Source organism: Natrix helvetica (genome assembly GCF_964273705.1).
Source record: "Natrix helvetica genome assembly, chromosome: 1".
Classification (NCBI taxonomy): domain Eukaryota; kingdom Metazoa; phylum Chordata; class Lepidosauria; order Squamata; family Natricidae; genus Natrix; species Natrix helvetica.
Window position 1 is genome coordinate 343898173 of NC_138548.1, and position 22505 is coordinate 343920677.

The following is a 22505-nucleotide window of genomic DNA, read 5'->3' on the forward strand; positions in this document are numbered from 1 at the left end:
GGAGGGAGGGGGATTTCCCCCCCCCTCGGACAGGCGGCTTGAAACAACTTTGCTCTCAGCCCCAGGAGGAGGAGGGGGAGAGCCAACTAATGATGTCACGCCCCTACTAAAAGTGAATTTTTTCTGGACTTAACTTCATAATGTCATGATGATCTGGAAACTTTGGAAACTTTGAAAACTTTGTTATGCCTCTAAACCCGAAGCTGGCAGGGCAAGATGGCACACTTCTGTTGTCTTTATGAACTGTGAAATTTGACTCCACCTTTAAATCTTCAGGCTTCCGGTCTTTGTCTCCGTGCTACTCAGACAAATCTCTTGTTGATTGCTACCTTTTGGACTCCCTGGAGTGAAAAACTTTACTCTATTGCCAGGGTGACTAGAAAAATTCTCTTCTGCCTGGACCTCCTGTCTCCTGGATTCTCCTGGGTGTTCTACCTCTCTGACTGATCATTCCCTGTACTGACTGAACTCTTTATTTCATAAACAATGTCTCCTAAAAAACCACCTCCTGGAAAACCTGGCTTTGCTGCCTCTGCCCCGACATCTGCAACATCCAGTCCTAGTACACAATCAACGATAACAGCTTTGATGCAACCTAAAACTACAGAGACTGAGTTTCAACAAATGTTTCAGCAACTTCTACAGGGACAAGAGGAAATAAAAAGACAACTAAAAGAGATGAAAGAAGAAATTAAAGAGAACCAGGCCCAAATTAATAAAAACTCACAGAGACTGGATCTTTTGGAGGGTGGGACGGCTGAGATGAGGGAGGGGATGGAAGGGGTGCAGAAGGGGAACAAAGAACTTGATACCCAACAGATGAAAATAGAATTTGAGAGAATGTCCTTTTACCTTAGATTTCAAAATGTGGTGGAAACAGATGATGAAGATATAAGGGACATTATGACAAGTATTTTGGCTGAATACATTCAGAAAGAGAAACAACAGATGGGGTGGGAAATAGATTTGGTTTATAGAGTGAACTCAGCTTATGCTAGAACACACAACGTACCCAAGGAGGTACATATTAAATTTGTCAGAAAAAATACAAGAGATGAAATTCTGAGTGCACAAAGGGGGCAAGCTTTGACATACCAAGATAGGGAAATAACCATTCTGAAACAGATCCCCAAGAAAGTGAGGGAAAAAAGAAAAAGCTATTCGCAATTAGCGAAGAAATTATACCAGAAGGGGGTGTGGTTCAGATGGCTGATGCCTGAAGGTATGCTAATATTCTGGGAGGAGACAAGAGTTAGAATTAATACACCCATAGAGGCGCAGGTTTTTCCTAGAAAAACCAGATGATCCTACAACAGACACACAGGACACGGGAGGGGCCGGAGCTCTGTCGGCGGGGGGAGATGGGGCAATACCGAGAAAGCTCAGATCACAAAAATGAACAAGAAAATCTGCTTGACATAAACTGATCGAAATTATTAACTGAACTCATACGCTGACTATATATTACTATTTACTAATGAATTTTGTGTAAATGTATATTATGAGTATGGAGGGAGGGGGCACCTACCGCACATCGCAACTGCCAAAATTTGTAACCTTTCCACGACCCTTTTCCTTGTAAATTTTTTAAAAAACCAATAAAACTTTGTTTAAAAAAAAAAAGAATAAACAACATGTTTCTATCATTAGAATCAGACAAAATCAAGTATGTCAAAGCCTTACATAAAACACATATTCCACTTGATTTGACTCCCTTTATTTTCACCTTGTTTTTCAGTCCGTTGGGTCCAAAGGCATCAGATAATGCTTATGTTATCTTTGACAAAATGATAAAGACCTATTACAACAGATAAGGAACTCATGACGGGACAAGACTACACAACTTTACAGGCTACCATATAATTAAGACTAGTTATTCTAATCCACTTCCTAGATTACAATGCAGACATTACCCACATTCGGTGTCATATACACAATACGTCATCTCACTGATCAATACTAACTACATCTGGAGAACCACTTCCACTTTTTAGTACTTGCAGCTATTAATGCAGACCAGAACTCAATTCAACATGCATAATTCTTCTTTTAAACTCCTCTTGAGTTCAGACTTGATATAGTGCGCATACATCTTCCTCAAAGGAAGCTCTTCAGCCATCCAGGGTCAGCTGAGCAAGCAACACCTTAAAAAAGGGGAAAATCCTCTCGCCAGCAAACAATGCTGAGGGAAAAAGGAAGATGGAATCTTTTGTGTCGGCATTGAAGAATTCCACTTGTCCCCTTTCATAGTCCAGAAACACTCTGATTCTCCTGGGAGTACAGAGGAGCGGCAGGGCAGTTACAGGTGAGGTGAGAGCCTGGTATTGGCCAAAATCCCCTTGCAAGGCCCAAATCCCTTCCTCTGGGGTGAGTTTAAGTTCTATCTTCCTCCTCACAGAACCCCTGGCTACTCCTATCGCCCAGATGCCTCCATCTTCCACGTTGACTTCCCAATAGTGTCTCCCAGATGTGAATCCTTCACAACCCAGCACACAGCAAGAGGACTTGAATCGCTTAGGATTATGTGGCACATCAGTCCGAGTGACATCCCATCTTGCACTTTTTCGATCCTCAGAAATTATGACTTGAGGGTTTGCCGTGTCTTTGTCAAGGGTTATGTTAACTGCAGGGAGAAGGAGGGAAAGAATGAATGAGGCCATTGAAATGAAAGCACTTGTTTTATCGAAACAATAATGCAAATAATCCTGTTAGGTAACAGAAGCTAAACACCGGTGACTGGTCTTGGATTCCCAGTATTGAAGGCAAACCTACATCACATCCATGTTCATGCAATATCCACCCTGGCAGAATGATGAGAAATAAAATCAAACGTAAAAGCATCAAGTTTAATCTGCTAATTAAAGTAGCTAACATCTCAAATCTTATATGTAACCAACAGCCATCATTTCCTTACAGAGCCAACGAAGCATGAACAAACTTACTTTCAAATGTCACATACTTACCCCATTCAGTTCCTAGTTCTGAGGGCAGAGTGTCTAAAGAAAAGAGAAAAAGGCATTTCATTTTGAAGCAGCTGTTAATTTTCAAAATGGTTAACATGTTAGAATTTGAGCACTAAGTCTCATGCTTGCAATGAATGACTGAAGGCATTTCATTTTGGCGGCATTGAAGAGCAATTTTTCAGGAAAAAAGCCTGTTTATACTGTTTTATTGAATTAGAACTTACCGTGTTTCCCCAAAAATAAGACAGGGTCTTATTTTCTTTTGACACCCCCCCCCCCAAATAAGTGCTTGGCCTTATTTTCGGGGAGGTCTTAATATTTTTGAGGTACATGAGGCAACGAGCGTGGTCACCTCATGGCTGCTGCCGTGTTGCAATATTTCCAGGGAAAGCTTATTTTCAGGGGAGGGTTGAGCACATGCGCTCAAAAGCCCGAATGGGCTTATTATCCAAGGAGGTCTTATTTTCAGGGAAACAGGGTAGTTGACTTTGTCTGATCTTTAAACAGGGGCAGTATGTCATCAGAAGACTATCAGAAATCCCAGATTATAGACTATGCCAGGAAATTGAAAAAATATCCTAGAAAAAGGCAGTGCTAAACTACTTCCATATTTCTGCCAAGAAAACAACACAAATACATCACTCTGAGATGGGATTGACTTCAGCAAGACTACCTACTCAAAAGAATACTGTTCAGAGATTTGGGTACTTTGTGATAATTGTAGTATTTATTTTTTTCTTTAAAAATATAAATTTTCCAGTTGATTTAAACGTTATATCTATTTTGCAAGTGGCAATATTGATTTAACATTAAACTTATTTATAATATTTATTGAAATTAAAATCACAGACATTAGTGCTTCTAGAGGACTAATGTCCATAATGAAAAGTCAAAATAAAAATAATGTAAATCACTGCAGAAACCTAAAAGGTTTATAAATAGAAATTATACATACAAGATGATTTATAATCAGAAAGAAATTGACAGTAATACTAAGAAAGTTCTTTGGCCACCTAATGAGAAGGAAGGAGTCACTGGAGAAGAGCCTAATGCTGGGAACTATTGAGGGCAAAAGAAGAAAGGGATGACAGAGAATGAGGTGGCTGGATGGAGTCACTGAAGCAATAGGCGTGAACTTAAATGGACTCCAGAGGATGGTAGACAGAAAGGCCTGGAGGAATGTTGTCCATGGGGTTGCCATGGGTCGGACACAACTTCGCGACTAACAACTAAGAAAATGCATGGGAAAAAAATGAATAAAATCCAAACGTCATAGTTTCATATTATCATTCACCAGGAAGCTCTAGAGAAAAATAAGCATACTGAGGCATTTGAACAATTTGTAATACTTTCAAAAGAAGTTTTAAGCTAGATTTCCCCCGTTCTATCCAATAGAAACTACAAAATACAGCTATTGAGCACTAACTAGATTGTAGCCAGAGGCAGGGCTTGACGTCACAACGACACGACATGCAATTTTGGGGCTCCAGGATTGATGTCGATATCTCTGTTCCTGGACGGTACTTTTGGACCTAAACTGTTCTGAAGGAACAGTGATAGAGAAGAGCGTGTCCTGCTGATCTCAAGGACATCGCAAAGTCCCTGATTGATCCAGGAGAAAGCTCTTTTTGCCAGCTACAAGAGAAGCAGCCAAAATGGCTGCAGAAAGTTGGGACAAGCCCCTGAAACAGAAGCAGTACAGGAGAGACAGTGTGTCGAAATGGTGAGCATTTTTTATTATTATTATTTTAATATTATTTTATTTTAGTATTAGAGAATGGAAAACCCAAAAGACTTGGAGTTTAAAATAAAATTGAAGACAGAAGAAAATTAACCCTGGTTTAAAACTATCATGTTATCTTTTCTACCTTGTTTGTTTTCTATGGATGGACTTACAAATGCCTCTTACTTTTAAACTGGACTGGTCTCTTTTTTTCCTTCTTTCTCTATACTTTTTCCATTTTTTGTATTCGTGGATTAGAAGTTTCTTCTCTCGTAAGGCTTGGTCAGAGTGTAATTTTTAAACATTTTACAGTTTACAGAGAGAGGCAAAAACAGATGGAAAAGAGGTAACACTGCCATCTAGTGGCTAGAGGCTTGGCAATATCTGATATTACAAAGCTATAGGCTTTGTTTACTGAAAGGGTCAGTAAACAAAAACATTTTGTTTATACAGGTGTTCCTTTGAAGGAAATAGAAAGTTTTGATTTGAAAAACTCCACTGAATTTGTTTGAAACCTAAAAAGTCTCGGATGTTTTGGCAGTGTTTATAACCTGGAAAATGGCACAATGTGAAGAAGAAAGGGCACTAACTTTGCAAATAATTTTCTTAGAAATTCAAAAAGTTTTAATAATCACAGAGAGAATTGAAAAGAGACTTGAAATTATAGATCAAAATACAGAAAGTACGGGGACAGTGATGAAGTTTGAGGACAGAGCTCAAAAAAACACAGAGACATATGAAGGTGATAAGAAAATTGTTGACACTGACAGCAAACTGAGAGTGGAGGGAAATGACAAGTGTGAAATATGGAAAGGAGAGATCGATGAACTGGAACTTTATTTCAGATGTCAGAACGTAGATGAAGAAAGGAGAGAAAATTTCAATGCTAAATGCTAAAATAATAGAATGACTTAGAATAGGATAAAAAAATAACTCTTTATTACTGGGTATGCTGAAGATGACATAATGAATCATTATAATATTAATGGTTATATATTTAGAATACCTTGTCTAAAATGGAGAGACAATAGTGATAATCAAACAAAGGAAGCATAATAACAATGTAAACAAAGATATCTTGATTGACAATATGTGAATTTTGATAAAGCTCAAGTGATGACTACGGAAAGGGCGCAGAAAGACCTTGTAACCAATCGACACACTGTATGTAGTTGAAGAGGCTTTTATGTTACATGTGTTGTGCGTTTGTGTTTGTTTGAAAATTAAAATGTTATTTTAAAAAAAAGAAACTACAAAATACAGCTATTGAGCACTAACTAGATTGTAGCCAGAATATGACTGCAGAAAAAGAGGTATCAGCAGCTTCAAGGAACCTCCAAGGTTTCAAGAAATATAGTACAGTATTAGAACAACCCAGTGAGGTCAGAGCATGACCAGAGAACCCACAACGCCTACTACATGTAGTCCTTGACCTATGACATTTGAGCCCAAAATCTCAGTTGCTAAGAGAAACACTTGTTAAGTGAGGTTTGCTTCATGTTATGACCGTTCTTGTCATAGTTGTTAAGTGAGTCAGGGCAGTTGTTAAGTTAGTAACACGGTTGTTAATTGGATCTGGCTTCTCCATTGACTTTGCCTGTCAGAAGGTCGCAAAAGGTGACGATCCCAGGACACTGCAACTGTCATAAATATGAACCAGTTGCCAAGTAGCAAAATGGTTAGAATGCAGTATTGCAGGCTGACTCTGCTCCCTGCTGGCAGTTCGATCCAGACAGGCTCAAGGTTGACTCAGCCTTCCATTCTTCTGAGGTGGGTAAAATGAGGACCCAGATTGTTGGGGACAATAGGCTGACTCTGTAAACTGCTTAGAGAGGGCTGTAAAAGCACTATGAAGTGGTATATAAATCTAAGTGCTATTGCTATTCAAATTTTGTTCACGTGACCATGAGGATGGGGATGCTGCAATGGTCGTAAGTGTGAAAAACTGTTATAAGTCACTTTTTTCAGTGCTATTGTAACTTCATACGGTCACTAAACAAATAGTTATAAGTTGAGCATTCCCTGCATCTGTCTGAAGGCAGCAGAAGAAAAGGCAGAAAAAGTGGAGGGAACATCATGGAGAATCCTAAAATAAGGTAAAGCTAGGTGGCTGCGGGAATCCTACATACTGTATGTAACATTGTTTTGTTGCTGAGTATAATCTTAATTCATACCGCAGATTTTTTTTTTATACCTTTGAGATTCTTCAGCATTTCTGCAAGCACCGTATTTTTCTCCGAGAACTCTTCTAGTCTCTTTTCCATCTTCATTGGCATCCCCTCAGGGACTTGGAAGGGATCCTTATCAAACCTAGAAAGAGAAGGATCAGATCACTTTCCCCTCGTGGTGCTGATGTTTGAAGAAATTAAGATGGTTAATATTGTCAGTAAAGATTGCATGACTCTTGTTTAGAAAAAGAGAACTTTTTCTGAAGGGAGTCGAGCTGCTTTACTAGCAGTATTAATAGTCTAATACTGTAATTATGCTCTTTTCTTTGGCAGGATCTGCAGACCTGTGAACTGAGTGATACTACATGAACTGCCCCACCTTATTAACAGATGCTGTCCATCACTTAACATAATTGATACTTTCGTTTAGGATGACCAGCAGTCTATATCCAAGGAATTGGATTCACTATAAATTAAATTGATGCCCATAACAATGTACTGTTTGTCCTCTCTTTTTTTTTTACTGCCCTATCACTGGTTTGGATCCAGAATATTTAAACATTTATAAGCTACCTTTTCAAGCAGTTTTCTCCCTCCTCCAAATTTTTGACACTGATTTGATGTGGTGGGTTAGTCATGGTTAATGTGAATCCCAGGAATGGCAGTGCATTTATTTACTTATTGAATTAGTTAAGGCACTACTACAGGTAGTCCGCAACTTACAACCATAATGAAGCCTGGAATTACGGTCATAAGTTGTTGCGGTTGTAAGTTAAGGCATCATGTTACTGTGTCTGATTTTTTTTGGTGATGGTCATTAAGCAAATACTACGGTCATTAAGTGAATCTATTTTACCCAATGGGCATTATTTCCCAGAAAGAGCAAGTAAACACCAGAAACTGGCCAAAAAATGTAAAAACGAGTCACATGACTACAGAATGCTACAAATAGCAATAAAGGTGAACCAGTAGCCAAAGCCTAATGCAATCATATGACTGCAGAGGATGGGGTATGTAGCCATTGTAACTTCAAAGTAGGGTCATAAATAGCTGGGAGGGGGGGAGGTCCGTCATACCTTTTTACAGTTCTTAAGCAACTGGTTGTAAATAGAGGACTACCTGTAGCTCTAGATTCAATGCATTATTGAAACTGCCTTTACAATAGTACAATAGTAGAATTTTGAGATCAGGATGAATTGCTGTTGGATTTGGCTCTTATTTATAATTTTTATCAATTAGCCAAAGAAATTTTTTCTCATTTCTTTATTCACCAGGACAAATTATGTCCATTACTTTTTTAAAAAATCCAAAATCAGAAAACTGGCAGTGACTTTTCAGACCAGTACTATTTATTAAAAGGCATAAGCTTTCATGAACAAAATTCACTTCATCGGTTGCATGGAGTGGCTAAACCAGTGTTTCTCAATCTTAGCAACTTTAAGATGTGTGAGAAATTCTGGAAGTTTCAGTCCATACATCTTAAAATTGCCGAGGTTGAGAAACACTGAGCTAAACTAAATTAAGAAGTGGGAAGAGAGAAGACGGTGTTGGTATGCAGATGCAGGTTGCAAGTACCTTATTGACTATTGTAAAGGGTTAAAAATGTATTGTGTATGTTAAGACCTTTTGAGAGCTTAAAAGCTTTTGATATATGTGACCCGCAGTCTCCTACTCAATTATGCTGGTAGAGTTTGTTTCAGAACAGTTTCTGGGAGGTTAAAATGAACTACTATTATTTTGAACTGGTTTATACACCAGATTCAAACATGCATTTTATTCACTCTTCTGCACCAAGTCCAGTAGTGGGATTCAGCCAGTTCGCACCACTTTGGGAGAACCAGTTGTTAACTTTCTGAGCAGTTTGGTGAACTGTTTGTTGGAAGAAATGATTAGGGCAGAGAACCGGTTGTTAAATTATTCAAATCCCACCACTGACCAAGTCTGGCCTGTTTATTCTACATAGAATCAAAGAGAAACATTGCTGGAAGATGATACTTATCAAATTGAAAGAAGACATGACGGTACCCTAATCCTGTGTTTCAACTTATCTGGGGCTTGGGATGGTGCTGTTGATATAAATATGAGTGCAAACAAAGTAGATATTTGAGTCTAGTTCCCATGTTAATGTCATTTTCTTGCTGTTTCTATTTGCCTGTGAATTCAGACACAATGGCAAAGCAAGTATGGGCTGCCGCCCAACACCTAAGAAAATGCCATGTCCAGTTGGGCTATCGCTTATTTATTTATTTAATTTTGTTTGATTTACTAGATTTTTATCCCATCTTTATTACTTTATAAGTAACGCAAGGCAGGGAACATACATTATACTTATCCCTTCCCTTAGTTTCCCCATTACAAAATCCCTATGAGGAGGGTTGAGCTGAGAAATAAAGACTGGCCCTAAGTCACCCAGCTGACTTTCATGTCTAAGGTGGGACTAAAACTCCCAGTCACCTGGTTTCTAGACTGACATTTTAACCACTGCAGCAAAAAAAAAAAAAGGAACAGTAAATAATTTATATGCCTTTCAACGGGTAACTTCCTATCTCCTGCTATACAGTACTGTTCCTCTATATTCTGGTGCAAAGTAGAAACTGACACTACTGTATTTTGAAAGAGACAGACTTTTTGCTTGTATTGCTAGTACTAAAAAAAAAAAACTTTATTCCCAACAATAGAGCTTCTTCTACCTGATTATCCATCACAATGGCATTTATAGTTGTTGTGGGTAAAATTGGGGTTTTTCTCAGATAAACTGCATAAAATGCCCTTTTTTCAGGTCTCTTTCATCTAAGTGGCATTGTATTGTTTCTTCCTGCCTCAGTGCATCATTTTGTACCTAGAAAATATATTAGTGAATATGTGGACAACTTGAGATCCACACTTGTTTCCAGTGCATTGCTTTGGGAGGTGACTGGTCACACACTTTTACTAGCTGTCCAAATGGCGGCAATACTCACTGCTATTAGCTATGAAATAGAATTGTAATCTTAATTACGATTGTTAGGACATTGATTAAAACTATCTGGAGAAGCTCTCAAAATGACCCAAAACCTCTCTTTCTCCAAAGTTTGCCCGTCTATGTCTGAGTACTGCATAGCAACTAGAAATGTCTGACAAGGATTTTGTGCAATGCCCTCCTGTAGAGGTAATGGTTATCTACCTCTCAGTTTCTACTTATCTTTTCCCCCATATTATTGTAATAAAAGCTTCCTCCTGTGCAGCATGGGGAGCTTAGAGGCGTCCTTCAATGGAGTTAGCAAACCTGGGTGAACTACAGAAAAAAAAGCAAAATAGGAAAGCTATAAAGGTAAAGGTTCCCTTCGCACATATGTGGTAGTCGTTCCTGACTCTAGGGCAGTGATGCTAATCTCCGTTTCAAAGCCAAAGAGGCAGCACTGTCCGAAGACGTCTCCATGGTCATGTGTGGACCCACCAAAGAGGTCCCTATTTTTCTACTTGCATTTTTACATGTTTTTGAACTGCTAGGTAGGCAGAAGCTGGGAGAAATAACGGGGCTCACTCCATTACGCAGTGCTAGGGATTTGAACCACCGAACTGCTGACCTTTCTGATCGACAAGCTCAGCGTCTTAGCCACTAAGCTACCGCGTCCCCTAAAGGAAAGCCATACCAACTTCAAAAGCGCAGAGTCAAGAGATAGAACTTGTGCTTTGAAAGCTCAAACCCCCAGGTTATTTTAGATTCTGCTCTTAAAACACGAGTAGCTGATCAAGAGAATCTCTGCTAGTTGCAGTAGCCAGAACTGACAAGGAGGAACCATCTTTATGTCCCCACATCAAGAGGCTTTGCTAACCCTTTTTTCATCTCATCTCAGTCCACCATGAAGGCAACTCATATCCTGTTTAACTGTTCCCATTTTAGTTTTCCTCTTTCCAATATAAGACTTGTTATAGCAATAGTTTCCAAGGCTTCACTGATTATGTTGCTGGTGGTAGACTCATGAACTGGGATCTGCCTAGCTCCTCTTGGTCGTTCTAGGCTGCTGCAGACATACCCTCTGGCCACTGCTCTTCATGGACATTTGGGCCACAGTGTAGAAGAGGGCAGAAGCCACAGAGGCATCTGCTCCCTTACTGTTTGACAGGGCTTTACAGATACTTCTTATGTTATAATGCTGTTTTTTCCTGGAAGAGTTCTGGACCCTGTTTTAAAGAGTATTGATATTTTGCAAAAGTGCTAGAGTTGTGTTTAAAAAATGGACTAGGCCAGTGATGGCGAACCTTTTTTGGCTCGCGTGCCACAAGTGGGGGGGAGCGCAGGGGGATCGAGTGCGGGCGTGCCGTACCCATAATGCAACGTGCAACCCCCCCAGTGCGCATGCGCGCACAACGCGCGACACCCCACCCCCCCATTTTAACATTTTTTTTGCCCTTCCCAGGCTCCAGGGGCTTTATAAGAGCCTGGGGAGGGCGAAAAGAGCCTCCCCCGACCCCCCGGCGGCCCTCCGGAGGCTTCAGGGACTGTCCGGAGGCTTCCCTGAAGCCTTCGGAGCGCTTAAAAACACCCTCCGAGCAAACCGGAAGTGACTTCCGGGTTGCTCGGAGGGTCGTTTTAAGCGCTCCGAAGGCATCTGGGAAGCCTCGGATGGTATCCTATAAAGCCTCTGGAGCCTGGGGAAGGCGAAAAATAGCTTTTAAAAAGGTGAACTCAGCTGGCCAGTGTACGCATGCGCGCTGGCCAGCTGACAGGGCAGCACCTCGCGTGCCCTGACAAATGGCTCCGCGTGCCACTTGTGGCACGCGTGCCATAGGTTCGCCATCACGGGACTAGGCTATTGGTTAAGTTAAAGGAAAAAAGGTAGCTTTCTGCCAACAGTTTGTTGTTGGTTTTATCCCAAATGAATGTATTATAGATTTTCTACTACTTCTGCTGACAAGGGATTTGCATGCAGCCATGCTTTCTATAGGTTTGCTGTATGTGTGGCACAGGGAGCTCCATGGTCTAGAGGACTGATAGTACACAATCTCTTGATGCCAATAGTACACTACCGTGTGGCACTTATTAACCTGGGACATTGGTAGGGGTGAAATTGTCAAAGATTTCCGCTGTCAGCAGGAATGACAGGTCACAGACACAGGTTGCACGTACAACGTATCAGAAAATTTTGGGGACACCAGTTTAGTGCTCCACCAGAAGTAGCTGAAAGTGATAGGATACATTCATAGAGAAAGTCTACTGCAATGGTCTATCACTCAGGAAGCTTGAAAAGCTGCCAAATCAGGGGTGTCAAACTCAAGATGATGGGGTGCTTCAATCTGGCCCACGGGGCCACCCTGGAAAGAGTGAAGGACTAGCCTGCAGTGCCTCTCGCATCAAAAATGGAGCTCGGGAGGGCCGCATGCAGTTACTCGGGCTACAGCTGGCGCCCCCAACAAGAGTGACATCAAGCTGGCCACACCCACCCCGGCCACACCCACCCCAGTTCCCTGAAGTCAAACATAACCCTGATGTGGCCTTCAATGAAATCGAGTTTGACACCCCTGCGCTAAATCTTCTATCCCAGGAATCTGTCCAAACCCACTCATCACATGTTAAGGATGTGGTGGCTGATTTTCCTGCTGGCTATGGACACTCCATGAGAGGAGAAATAAAACAAGGACAATTCACCAATCACTTCCGTTTAAATTGCACCACATGAAAACTCTTTAAGGGCAGCAACAGCCACCAACCACATCATTGAGGCAGATTTTTTTTGGGGGGGGGGAGGGGGGTGTTCAGGATAAATTTCTGCTAGTCAAGGACCACAGGAATGCCTATGTCCATGCCTGTAAAGAAAAGCCCTTGCATAGGTCAATGTGTAATGCAGAAGAAAAACGCTTTGAAAGGCAAAATATCTGCCCCCCAAAAAGCAAGGCCACCTTTGAGGAAAATGTGCCTCTAGTTGCGAGTGTGGAGCCACATACCTGCACAATGTGCTTCTGATATCCTAGAGAAAGAGAGGTGTGGGTGGGGAGAGAAAGACAGGAACTCTGCATGACAATGAATATAACAGTTCGGTTCTCATTAGAGCCATTATATCTGAAGAATAGAAAAAGTATATTTGAAAAACTGGTGCAACTAGTTTTTAGGTTGCCTTTCAATCATTATAAGGAAAAGGACCCTCCCGTGGAAAAATGAATGAATCGGAATGAAAGCAGATGACAGTTCACAGATCTAAGCTTGGTGATCATGGAGAGACTTGCAGAGCAAATTTTAGCAAAAAGATATATCTAACAATATTGTTCGCTATTTCTATAGTACGTTCTCAGATGGTATGAAATGTTAAATGCATACGATTTTGATCTCCCAATACATCAGTACAAAATATTGTACTGTTTTGCTGGTCAGGAAGGAAGGATGAGGTGAAACATCGAAAGTTAGTCTCAACAACAGTCATGTTCTAACTTTTTTCACTCAACATTACTGATTTTACGCAGTTAAATATCCAAGCAGCATGCATGCTAGCCAGGTTTTGCCAGAGAGTATCTCCAGTGGATTAACATTGATTGTCAATAGAGATGGAAGAAATTTTGAAATCAAAACAAACTCCAGTTCCATTTCTGATCTGTAATATAGCAATGAATTACTCAGTAGGGTTTCTGTATTTATTCTCTCCAAGAACATAGATATACCACTAATAAAGGAACACAAATAATTAAAAGCTTTTGCTTTTGGGTTATTAGCAGATTTTTTTTGTAAAAATTGCTTTATGAGGATTTGGGATAAAAAACACTGCATAGGAAATGGCAATCAAGACAAAGACATTCGATTTCTGTTTCTTAGAGATTCGGGTGGGTTAGGTACGGTAGGAGATGGGGTACTCATGCAAATGCCTATTCCTGTCTATGTTTTTAGAATATAGATTGTTTTTAATTTCTAAAAGTATTTCTCTTTGTGGATTTTTCTGTAGGAACCGAGAAATAACTTCTTCAAATAGAATCATAACCTATATCAACACCATTCCTTCAAGTGGAATTCTCTTATTTACTTCTTTATAGAATAGAATCATAGAATATATAGATTGGAAGGGATCTTGAGATCATCTAGTCAAACCCCAATCCCTGTGCAGGTATCTGCAATTACAGCATCTCTGACAGATGGCTGTCCTGCCTGTTTAAATACTTCCAGTGAAGAAGGTCTTCCCCATTACCCAGGGCAGCTATGTAAGGCTTCATCACAATATATTTGGCACACCTTCTTTTCAAGGTTCCTAGTTCTGAATCTATATAACCCTCTGAAGCCACCCCTCTCACCTGAAGGAATTCACTGTCTGGCTGCTCCAGCTTCTCTTCTATCTCATCAATCAGAATAGTAAGAGCAACAATTTCATCAGAAACCTTCGTGTCATATATTTTCTGATGCTTGACAATCTCCCTCTCCATCTCCTTCAGCTGAGCCAGCAGAAGCTTCTCCTGTTCATCCAAAAAGTGATGCATTTGCTCGAATTCCATCGCCACTTTTTGTCTTTCAGTGTCTGTTTGATTCTGTAATATAATAGGGAGATGAACTTGAAAAAAGGGCGGGGCATGGCTTTTGGAAGATAAGCAGTCACTGAATGTCTGGGTTCAATTTCCTAAAATAAGAGGCAGTGATCTGAATTTTTGGATCTTAAAACCAGCTTTCCAAGATATGCAAAGCAGCTGGTCAGGCCAGGTCACAGTCAGGATGGAAGACAGCCCAAAACTCCATGACCTGCACTGTTTCCTTTTTAAATGTTTTGTTAAGTTTCATTATAAGATTAAAATATAGAAGAAATAAAAGTTAGAAAAAGAAGAAAAAGAAAGAGAAAAGTGCAAAAAGAGAAGCAAAAGATAATGATTTCCAACTTTGTAGAGATTCTCAGTCATCTAGGCCATGGTTGTCCCAAAGGTGCTTTTTCAGGAGGAAATTTGCCTTCTTGTTTTTTCTTTGAAGACTTTTCGCTTCTCATCCAAGAAGCTTCTTCAGCTCTGACTGACTGGATGGTGGGGACAGGACATTGGGGAATGGAAGGATTTATACTCCTTGCAGACAGCTGGTCATTTGCATCCTTTTAGAGCAGTGATGGCGAACCTTTTTTGGCTCGCGTGTCACAAGTGGGGGGAGCGCGGGGGGGGTCGTGTGTGGGCGTGCCGCACCCATAATGCAATGCACGACCCCCCCCAGTGCGCATGCACGCACAACGCGCGACCCCCCCATTTTTACATGCTTTTTTCGCCATCCCCAGGCTCCAGAGGCTTTATAGAAGCCTGGGGAGGGCGAAAAGAGCCTCCCCCACCCCGGAGGCCCTCTGGAGGCTTCAGGGACTGTCACTTCCGGTTTGCTCGGAGGGTGGTTTTAAGCGTTCCGAATGCATCAGGGAAGCTTCCAGACGGTCCCTGAAGCCTTCGGAAAGCTTAAAACCACCCTCCGAGCAAACCGGAAGTGACTTCCGGTTTGCTCGGTCATTTTAAGCACTCCGAAGGCATCAGGGAAGCCTCCGGACGGTCGCTGAAGCCTCCGGAGGCCCTCTGGGAGGGCGGGGGAGGCTCTTTTCGCCCTCCCCAGGCTCCTATAAAGCCTCTAGAGCCTGGGGAAGGTGAAAAATGGCTTTTAAAAAGGTGAACTCAGCTGGCCAGCGCGCGCATGCATGCTGGCCAGCTGACAGGGCAGCGCCTCGCGTGCCCTGACAAATGGCTCCATGTGCCACCTGTGGCACGCGTGCCATAGGTCCGCCATCACTGTTTTAGAGGGTCCTTGAAGAACTTGGATGTTTATCTGTATCCTCAGGGTCACCTGAGTGGTTCTCCTGGTTCCTAGTCTGCGTTTTTTTAACATCCATTTTTTTTACATAAACCTCCAAGTGCTTCAAGAACCCTCTAAAAGGATGCAAATGACCAGCTGTCTGCAAGGAGTATAAATCCTTCCACTCCCCACCACCCAGTCAAAGCTGAAGAAGCTTCTTGAATGAGAAACGAAATGTCTTCAAAAGAAAAAACAACAAATCCATTTGCCTCCTGAAAAAAGCACCGTTGGGACAACTTCTGACTTTCTTTGGTCCAGGAGATTACAAAAATACGCGCCTTCAACTTTTGCTTTATATTTCACAGCATTTCAAACCATTTCTATAACTACAAAATCATTTTAATCATCAAAACCTAAAATCCAAGTTTCAATGTTTCAAGCAAGAAGTCCAAAAGTGGTTACCAAATAGACACAAAACTAGGTACATTGTTTTTTTTTTAATTTAAACAGTCAATTTCTCCATCTCTGCTAACTCCATCCACTGTTCCATTGTGGGAATTAGTATCTTTCCATCAAAACTCTTTAAAAATATAAAGAATTCAAGGGAAAAGAACTGTGGTGTTACAAGAACACAACAAGAAACTTCCGGGGTGGGAAAGAGAGAAACAGAACAGAGAAAAAGCATTTGGAGCGGGGGAATGGGGGAATTTAAGCACCCAGGAAGCTACTGAAATCTGACAACAGAGTCTATACTAACCAGAGATTCCTGATGTCTAACCTCTCCAGCCAGTTTTAGTCGTAGAAGTTTCTCTAGTTCTTCCTTCAGTTTTTGCAGACGGCATTCAATTTCTTTCTAAAGAAAGAGAATCTGAGTTTGAAATATTTAGTTATAATTAACTGTCCCCGTCCCTCCCTAGATTTCTACCTAGCAGTACCTGGCTGAATATGTTATGCAAGGTAGAACTTGGTTAATAGATGGCTCAGAGACCACCAGATAATCACTCTTGAGGCAGCTGAGATTGTGCATCATATCAGGAATTAGAGCATTGAAAAGATTTCTACAACTTCGAGAGGCTGCTTGAAAGAAATGGCAAGGGCGAAAAGGTGGGGTTATCTGAAAAAGCAACATTGGACACTACCTGACTATTGCACTGAATCAAGTGAGACTACTGCACATCTTTTTTTGAATGGAAAATCTAAAATGCCACCCCGCTATTAGATGTAAACAAATGTTATAAGTAAGGTCTACCTGTAATTTTTCATCTATAATTATCAAACACATCAGTATTTTTCACTGGAAGCAGCAAACCTATCTGTGAAAATATTACAAGAGCTTACAGAGGAATTATTGAGTCTGACATCATGTGCACCTCTATAACTGTCTGGTTTGGTTCTGCAACCCAACAAGACAGACACAGACACAGACACAGACACAGACACAGACACAGACTTCAGAACAGGGACGTGCGGTCAGGGGAGGCAGGGGAGGCAGAGCCTCACCACTGTCAATCATGAAAAGGAAAAAAAATGTAAACGGGGAAAAGGCGAGTGCTGAAGTGAGCTTAGCTAGCTCACCGTGAATGACTGCCTCTTTAAAAAGCCTCTAAAGCTCTGAGCTCTGCCGCTGACTAAAACGCTTCCTTTCGCCCGTGGAAGAGCTCATGCGGGCGAAAGGAAGCGTTTTTAGTCCGCGGGGTGCTTACGAGAGGAGGAGAGAATGCCTGAATATACTCTCTCCTCTCGCACACATCCCGCGGACTAAAAACGCTTCCTTTCGCCCGCATGAGCTCTTCCACGGGCGAAAGGAAGCGTTTTAGTCCGCGGGGTGCGTGCAAGAGGAGGAGAGAATGCCTGAATAGGAAGAGCTCATGCGGGCGAAAGGAAGCGTTTTAGTCCGCGGGGTGCGTGCGAGAGGAGAGAATATTCAGTGAATATTCTCTCCTCTTGCACGCACCCCGCAGACTAAAACGCTTCCTTTCGCCCGTGGAAGAGCTCATGCGGGCGAAAGGAAGCGTTTTAGTCCGCGGGGTGCGTGCGAGAGGAGAGAATATTCACTGAATATTCTCTCCTCTCGCACGCACCCCGCGGACTAAAACGCTTCCTTTCGCCCGTGGAAGAGCTCATGCGGGCGAAAGGAAGCGTTTTAGTCCACGGGGTGCGTGCGAGAGGAGAGAATATTCACTGAATATTCTCTCCTCCTCTTGCACGCACCCCAAGGACTAAAACGCTTCCTTTCGCTTCTCTCCTCTCGCACGCACCCCGCGGACTAAAACGCTTCCTTTCGCCCGTGGAAGAGCTCATGCGGGCGAAAGGAAGCGTTTTAGTCCGCGGGATGTGGCCTTCCTTTCGCCCGCATGAGCTCTTCCATGGGCGAAAGGAAGCGTTTTAGAATGCCTGAGCTCCGGGCCAAGCTGCAAATGATGTTGCAAAAGTTTGTTGCAATGCAAAAGTCTTTTGCCTTGCCGGGAAACGTCAGGGCAAAAGAAGCAGCTGGTGAGGTTGGCGGGAGAGAGCGGGGAAGAGCAAAGATAAGGGGCGGAAGTGCAAACAAGAGCTCGGGGCGACAAGGGCTTCGCTGCCACAAGGGCTTCGCCTTGGAAGTGAGTCTCGCGGCCGGAGCTTTGGGGCTGAGGAGAGAGGCAGGGACGGAGGGAGTGGGGGGAGAGGAGCCACCCCCCTCACCCCCCAGGCAATGGGGAAAGCTTTCCCGAAATGGGGGAGGTGTTGCGGGAAATAAAAAGGGCGCGCGCTGGGGGGGACGAAGGAGGCTTTGGCGCGCTTTAGAGGCGGGTGTGAAAGCAACGAAAGGGAGGGCGGGTGGGAAAGCAATGAAAGAGGCAGCGAGAGCGGGCACGGGAAAGCAACGAAAGGCAGCGAGGGTGGGTGTGAAAGCAACGAAAGGGAGGGCGGGTGGGAAAGCAACGAAAGAGGCAGCGAGAGCGGGTGGGAAAGCAACGAAAGAGGCAGCGAGAGCAGGTGTGAAAGCAACGAAAGGCAGCGAGGGCGGGTGGGAAAGCAACGCTCAAGACTTGCCCGAGAGAGCTGGGGATCGGGCTTTGGGTTGGTAGGAGACCTTGAAGGAGGGGGGGGAAGGGACTGGGGCCGGTGGAGGAAGCAATGCTACAGTGCACTCCGCGGTCCCTTTAATGTTCACTCAGGAAGGCGGGGAATGGGACCACGTGAGCAGGAGGCTGAGGCTCCGCCTTCCTGATGACGTCACCAGCCATAACCCTCACCGCACGTCACTGCTTCGGAACTGCAGAAAAAACAATTATTGCCAACCTGCCTTCCATTGAGGACATGTACACTGCACAGGTCAAAAAGAGGGCGTTGAAAATATTTACAGGTCCCACGCATCCTGGACATAAATTGTTTCAACTCCTACCCTCAAAACGACAGTAGAGAGCACCGCACACCAAGACAACTAAACACAAGAAGTCCCCCCCCCCAACGCCATCACTTTGCTAAACAAATAATTCCCTCACCACTGTCAAACCAATCACTAAAGCTGCATTACTATTACTATTAATTTTCTCATCGTTCCTATCACCGATCTCCTCCCACTTATGATTGCAGGAGTGCAGCTTTGTTGCTTGCATCCTTACGATTGATATTGATATTGATCGTTTCCTGATTGCTTATTTGTACCCTATGACTATCATTAAGTGCTGTACCTTATGATTCTTGACCAACGTATCTTGTCTTTTTATGCACGTTGAGAGCATATGCACCAAAGACAAATTCCTTGTGTGTCCAATCACACTTGGCCAATAAAGAATTCTATTCTATTCTATTCTATTCTATTCTTACAAGAGTTGTTCTGCACGTGCTTCGGATTGAGTCAGGATGCAGACAGGAGAAAGGGGGAGGGGGTAGCGTTCAGGTGAAGATTTTGCCCTCCCTCCCTCCGGGGATTTTAAACCTGACTTGGAGTTGGCCGGAAGGAGAGCCAGGCGCGCGTAAACCCGTGCGGGGCAGAGGGCGCGCGCGCCTCCCGATACCTTATAATCCTGGGCGGCCTCTTCGATGGGGAAGACCGTGTGGCTCCGGTGAGCCCGCGCCTCTCTGCAGATACAACAGATGAGGCTTTCCTCCTCGCTGCAAAAGAGCTTCAGCGCCTCCTGATGCTTTTCGCACAGCGGCCTCCCCTCTCCTTCTTCTTGCCCGGCGGCCCCTTGCAAGGCGTGCAAGCTCAGCCTCCGGGTGATTTCCACCACGTTTCCCAGCTCCCGGTTAGGTCTGAAATTCCTCTGCAGGGCAATTTCCCGGCATTGCGGGCAGGAGAAATTGGTGCTCTGGTCCTTCCAGCACTGGGTGATGCAGGCGCGGCAAAAGCTGTGGCCGCAAGCAATGGAAACCGGGTCTCGGAAATACTCCAGGCACACGGAGCAAGTGGCTTCCTTGTGCAGACTTTCCACCGGGTTCTCCATGGTGACCGAGGGACCCCTCCTCTTTCCTTGTCCCGTATTGACTGAACCGATAGCGCTAGCGGATGAACCGAGCTACGGAAAGAACGGCTCTGATCTGCGCGCTCCGCCCGCCGGAGAAACGTCACCGTCTCCGTGCTGCCGACGAAGGGGGCCTTGGTCAGTCCGTCTATTTACCCTGATTTCCAAAATCGGGGTGATTCGGGGCGGAAGGGACACCAGGTGGCAGGAGGCGCCAGCCGCCGCAATCGCCCCTCCTTGAGTTCAATCAGGCGCGTCTGGAACAAGGCCCGAAGCCTGCAAAGCATCTCTTCGCGGAAACTCTCGCAGCGGAACTGCCTCGGTTCCGCACGGCCGATGCCAATGGCTCGCGCCCCCAGTGAAGCAGCAACGCTGCGGAGGTCTGAGGTGGACTGATCCTCTTTGCGAGCCCCCGGAGGAAGAGCTAGGTCGACGTCAAGCCGCTACCCGGTTAGGCGGCTGCGCGTTCCTGTCCCCCCATCCCGTCTGCCTGCTTGAAAATGGGGATGGAGAGTGTGGTGGTGGTCAAGAGACTGGCAAATTGCATTCAGAACAGAATAATAGAGTTGGAAGGGAACTTGGAGGTCTTCTAGTCCGCACAAGCAGGAGAGTTATACTATTTCAGACAATAGATTAAAATTAACAGAGTTGGATGGGAGCTCATAGGTCATCTAGCCCAACACCCACCCACCCCATTCAAGCAGGAAACCCTACACAATTTCTGACAAATGGCAGTCCAATTTCTTCTTGAAAGTCCCAAGTGATGAAGCTCCCACAACTTCCGAAGGCAACTTCTGTTTCATGGGTTGATCGTTCTCACTGTCAGAAAGTTCCTCCTTATTTCTAGGTTGAATCTCTCCTTGGTCAGTTTCCATTTTCCAAGCTTTGAAAAAGAGCTTGACACCCACCTCTCTGGCAGCCTCTCAAATATTGGAACACTGCTATCATGTCTCCCCTAGTCCTTCTTTCTATTAAACTAGACATACCCAGTTCCTGCAACCGTTCTTCATATGTTTTAATCTCCAGTCCCCTAATCATCTTTGTTGCTCTTCTCTGCACTATTTCTAGAGTCTCCACATCTTTGGTGAATGTGGTGTAGTGACCAAAACTGGATGCAGTACTGTAGGTATGGTCTTACTAGGGCTTTAGTTTATATAGAGTGGTATTAGTACCTTACTTGATCTTGATTGTATCCCTCTATTAATGCAATTTAGGATTACATTGGCTTTTTTTGGCTGCCACTTTTTTGAGCACCCACAACTTCTGAAGGCAAGCATTTCACTGGTTAATTGTTCTCACTATTAGGAAATTTCTCCTTAGTTCTAGGTTCTTTCATTCCTTCCTCAGATGTGGGAGGGGAGACTGGGGAAGACCTCTTTCAGCAGTGCCAAGGGGGGGGGGGGCAAGAAGAGCTCAGTAGTTGTTGGAGAAAAATCTGTCAGGGGAAAATTCTGTTCCATCCCATTTGCCATTTATAGGTTTTCTCTCCCTTCTCACATTGGGGTCCATTTTGGCTACTCAAGCAGGACACTACTGTTCTTCAATTTTCCACCATTTCAAGATTTGCTCTACCACTTTAGTGTAATGGTTAACATGCTGGCCTAGAACCAGGAGACTGTGAGTTCTAGTCCTGCCTTCAAAACAAATTAGGTGATTTTGAGTCAGTAAATTACTCCTTTCTCTCAACCCAATCTACCTCACAGGGTTGTTAGAAAAATAGGAGGCAGAAAGAGCGTTAGGTATTTTTGCTGCCTTGAATTACTTATAAATAAAGGCTTTGCAAAGATAGATCAAGTGTGTTGATACGTTCAAGCAATTAATCGATGGGCAAGATACACAGGAAGCAGTGTATTTATAGCCAAGCCTCAAGAATATACAAAATTATTAATGTGATTGGTTACAGATTAATTATAAAAATATTATGTTTTAAAATAGACCCAAATTGCTCTGATGTACGCACTAAATGTTGAACTGCAGTTTTGGCAAATTCTGACCAACTTTATCTTGAAGTGTTGTGGGAAGGGAACTTCACCAAGACAGTGTTGTATTAGGAAGACTATACAGCCCATAGCCAAACTAGAAGTCACTAGAATAACAAAGCCAGCATACATTCTAAAAGAAACATCCTGAGAATAATTACCAGGATATCAGGACAATTAGAAATAGCTGCAGAGTACAAATAAGACAAAAGACCTAGGAAGTGCAGGAAGAAGCTACCTTTAAGAGAAGGAAAAGGTCAGAGTGACAACAAAGACTGGTTAGCTGGGGGGGGGGAGAGGGGGGAGGGGGGGAGATGGAAAAATAGGAAATACAGTAGAAGACACTAGGGCTCATCCCTGTCCCATGGGAAGCACTTTAGGGCAGAGGAATAACAAAACTCAGGACAGGATTAGAACCATTAGCAAAGGCACACACAAAAAGGGATAAAACAATAGTACAAAGAAAACAAAAGGACTTCAAAGAGGAAAATAGTATAAAAAAATGTACACTTTCTGTATG

At 43.3% G+C, this 22505-nt stretch overlaps 1 protein-coding gene across 2 annotated transcripts; it reads right to left on the bottom strand.

Moving 5' to 3' along the window:
- Positions 1 to 1701: 1701 nt before the first annotated feature.
- On the bottom strand, positions 1702 to 20522 carry LOC309383405 (zinc finger protein RFP-like). 2 transcript variants are annotated; one of them, XM_081935920.1, is made up of 7 exons: positions 19560 to 20522; positions 16316 to 16411; positions 14109 to 14339; positions 12780 to 12802; positions 6881 to 6996; positions 2964 to 2996; positions 1702 to 2623 (listed from the first exon to the last, which is right to left on the bottom strand). In XM_081935920.1, the coding sequence occupies exons 1-7, from the start codon at positions 19986 to 19988 to the stop codon at positions 2112 to 2114; spliced, it is 1440 nt and encodes a 479-aa protein (XP_081792046.1). In that variant the 5' UTR covers positions 19989 to 20522; the 3' UTR covers positions 1702 to 2111. The 2 variants fall into 2 exon arrangements, with proteins under 2 accessions (XP_081792046.1, XP_081792047.1); XM_081935921.1 differs by lacking the exon at positions 16316 to 16411 and having other exon boundaries at positions 19560 to 20521.
- Between the last annotated feature and the right edge of the window lie 1983 nt (positions 20523 to 22505).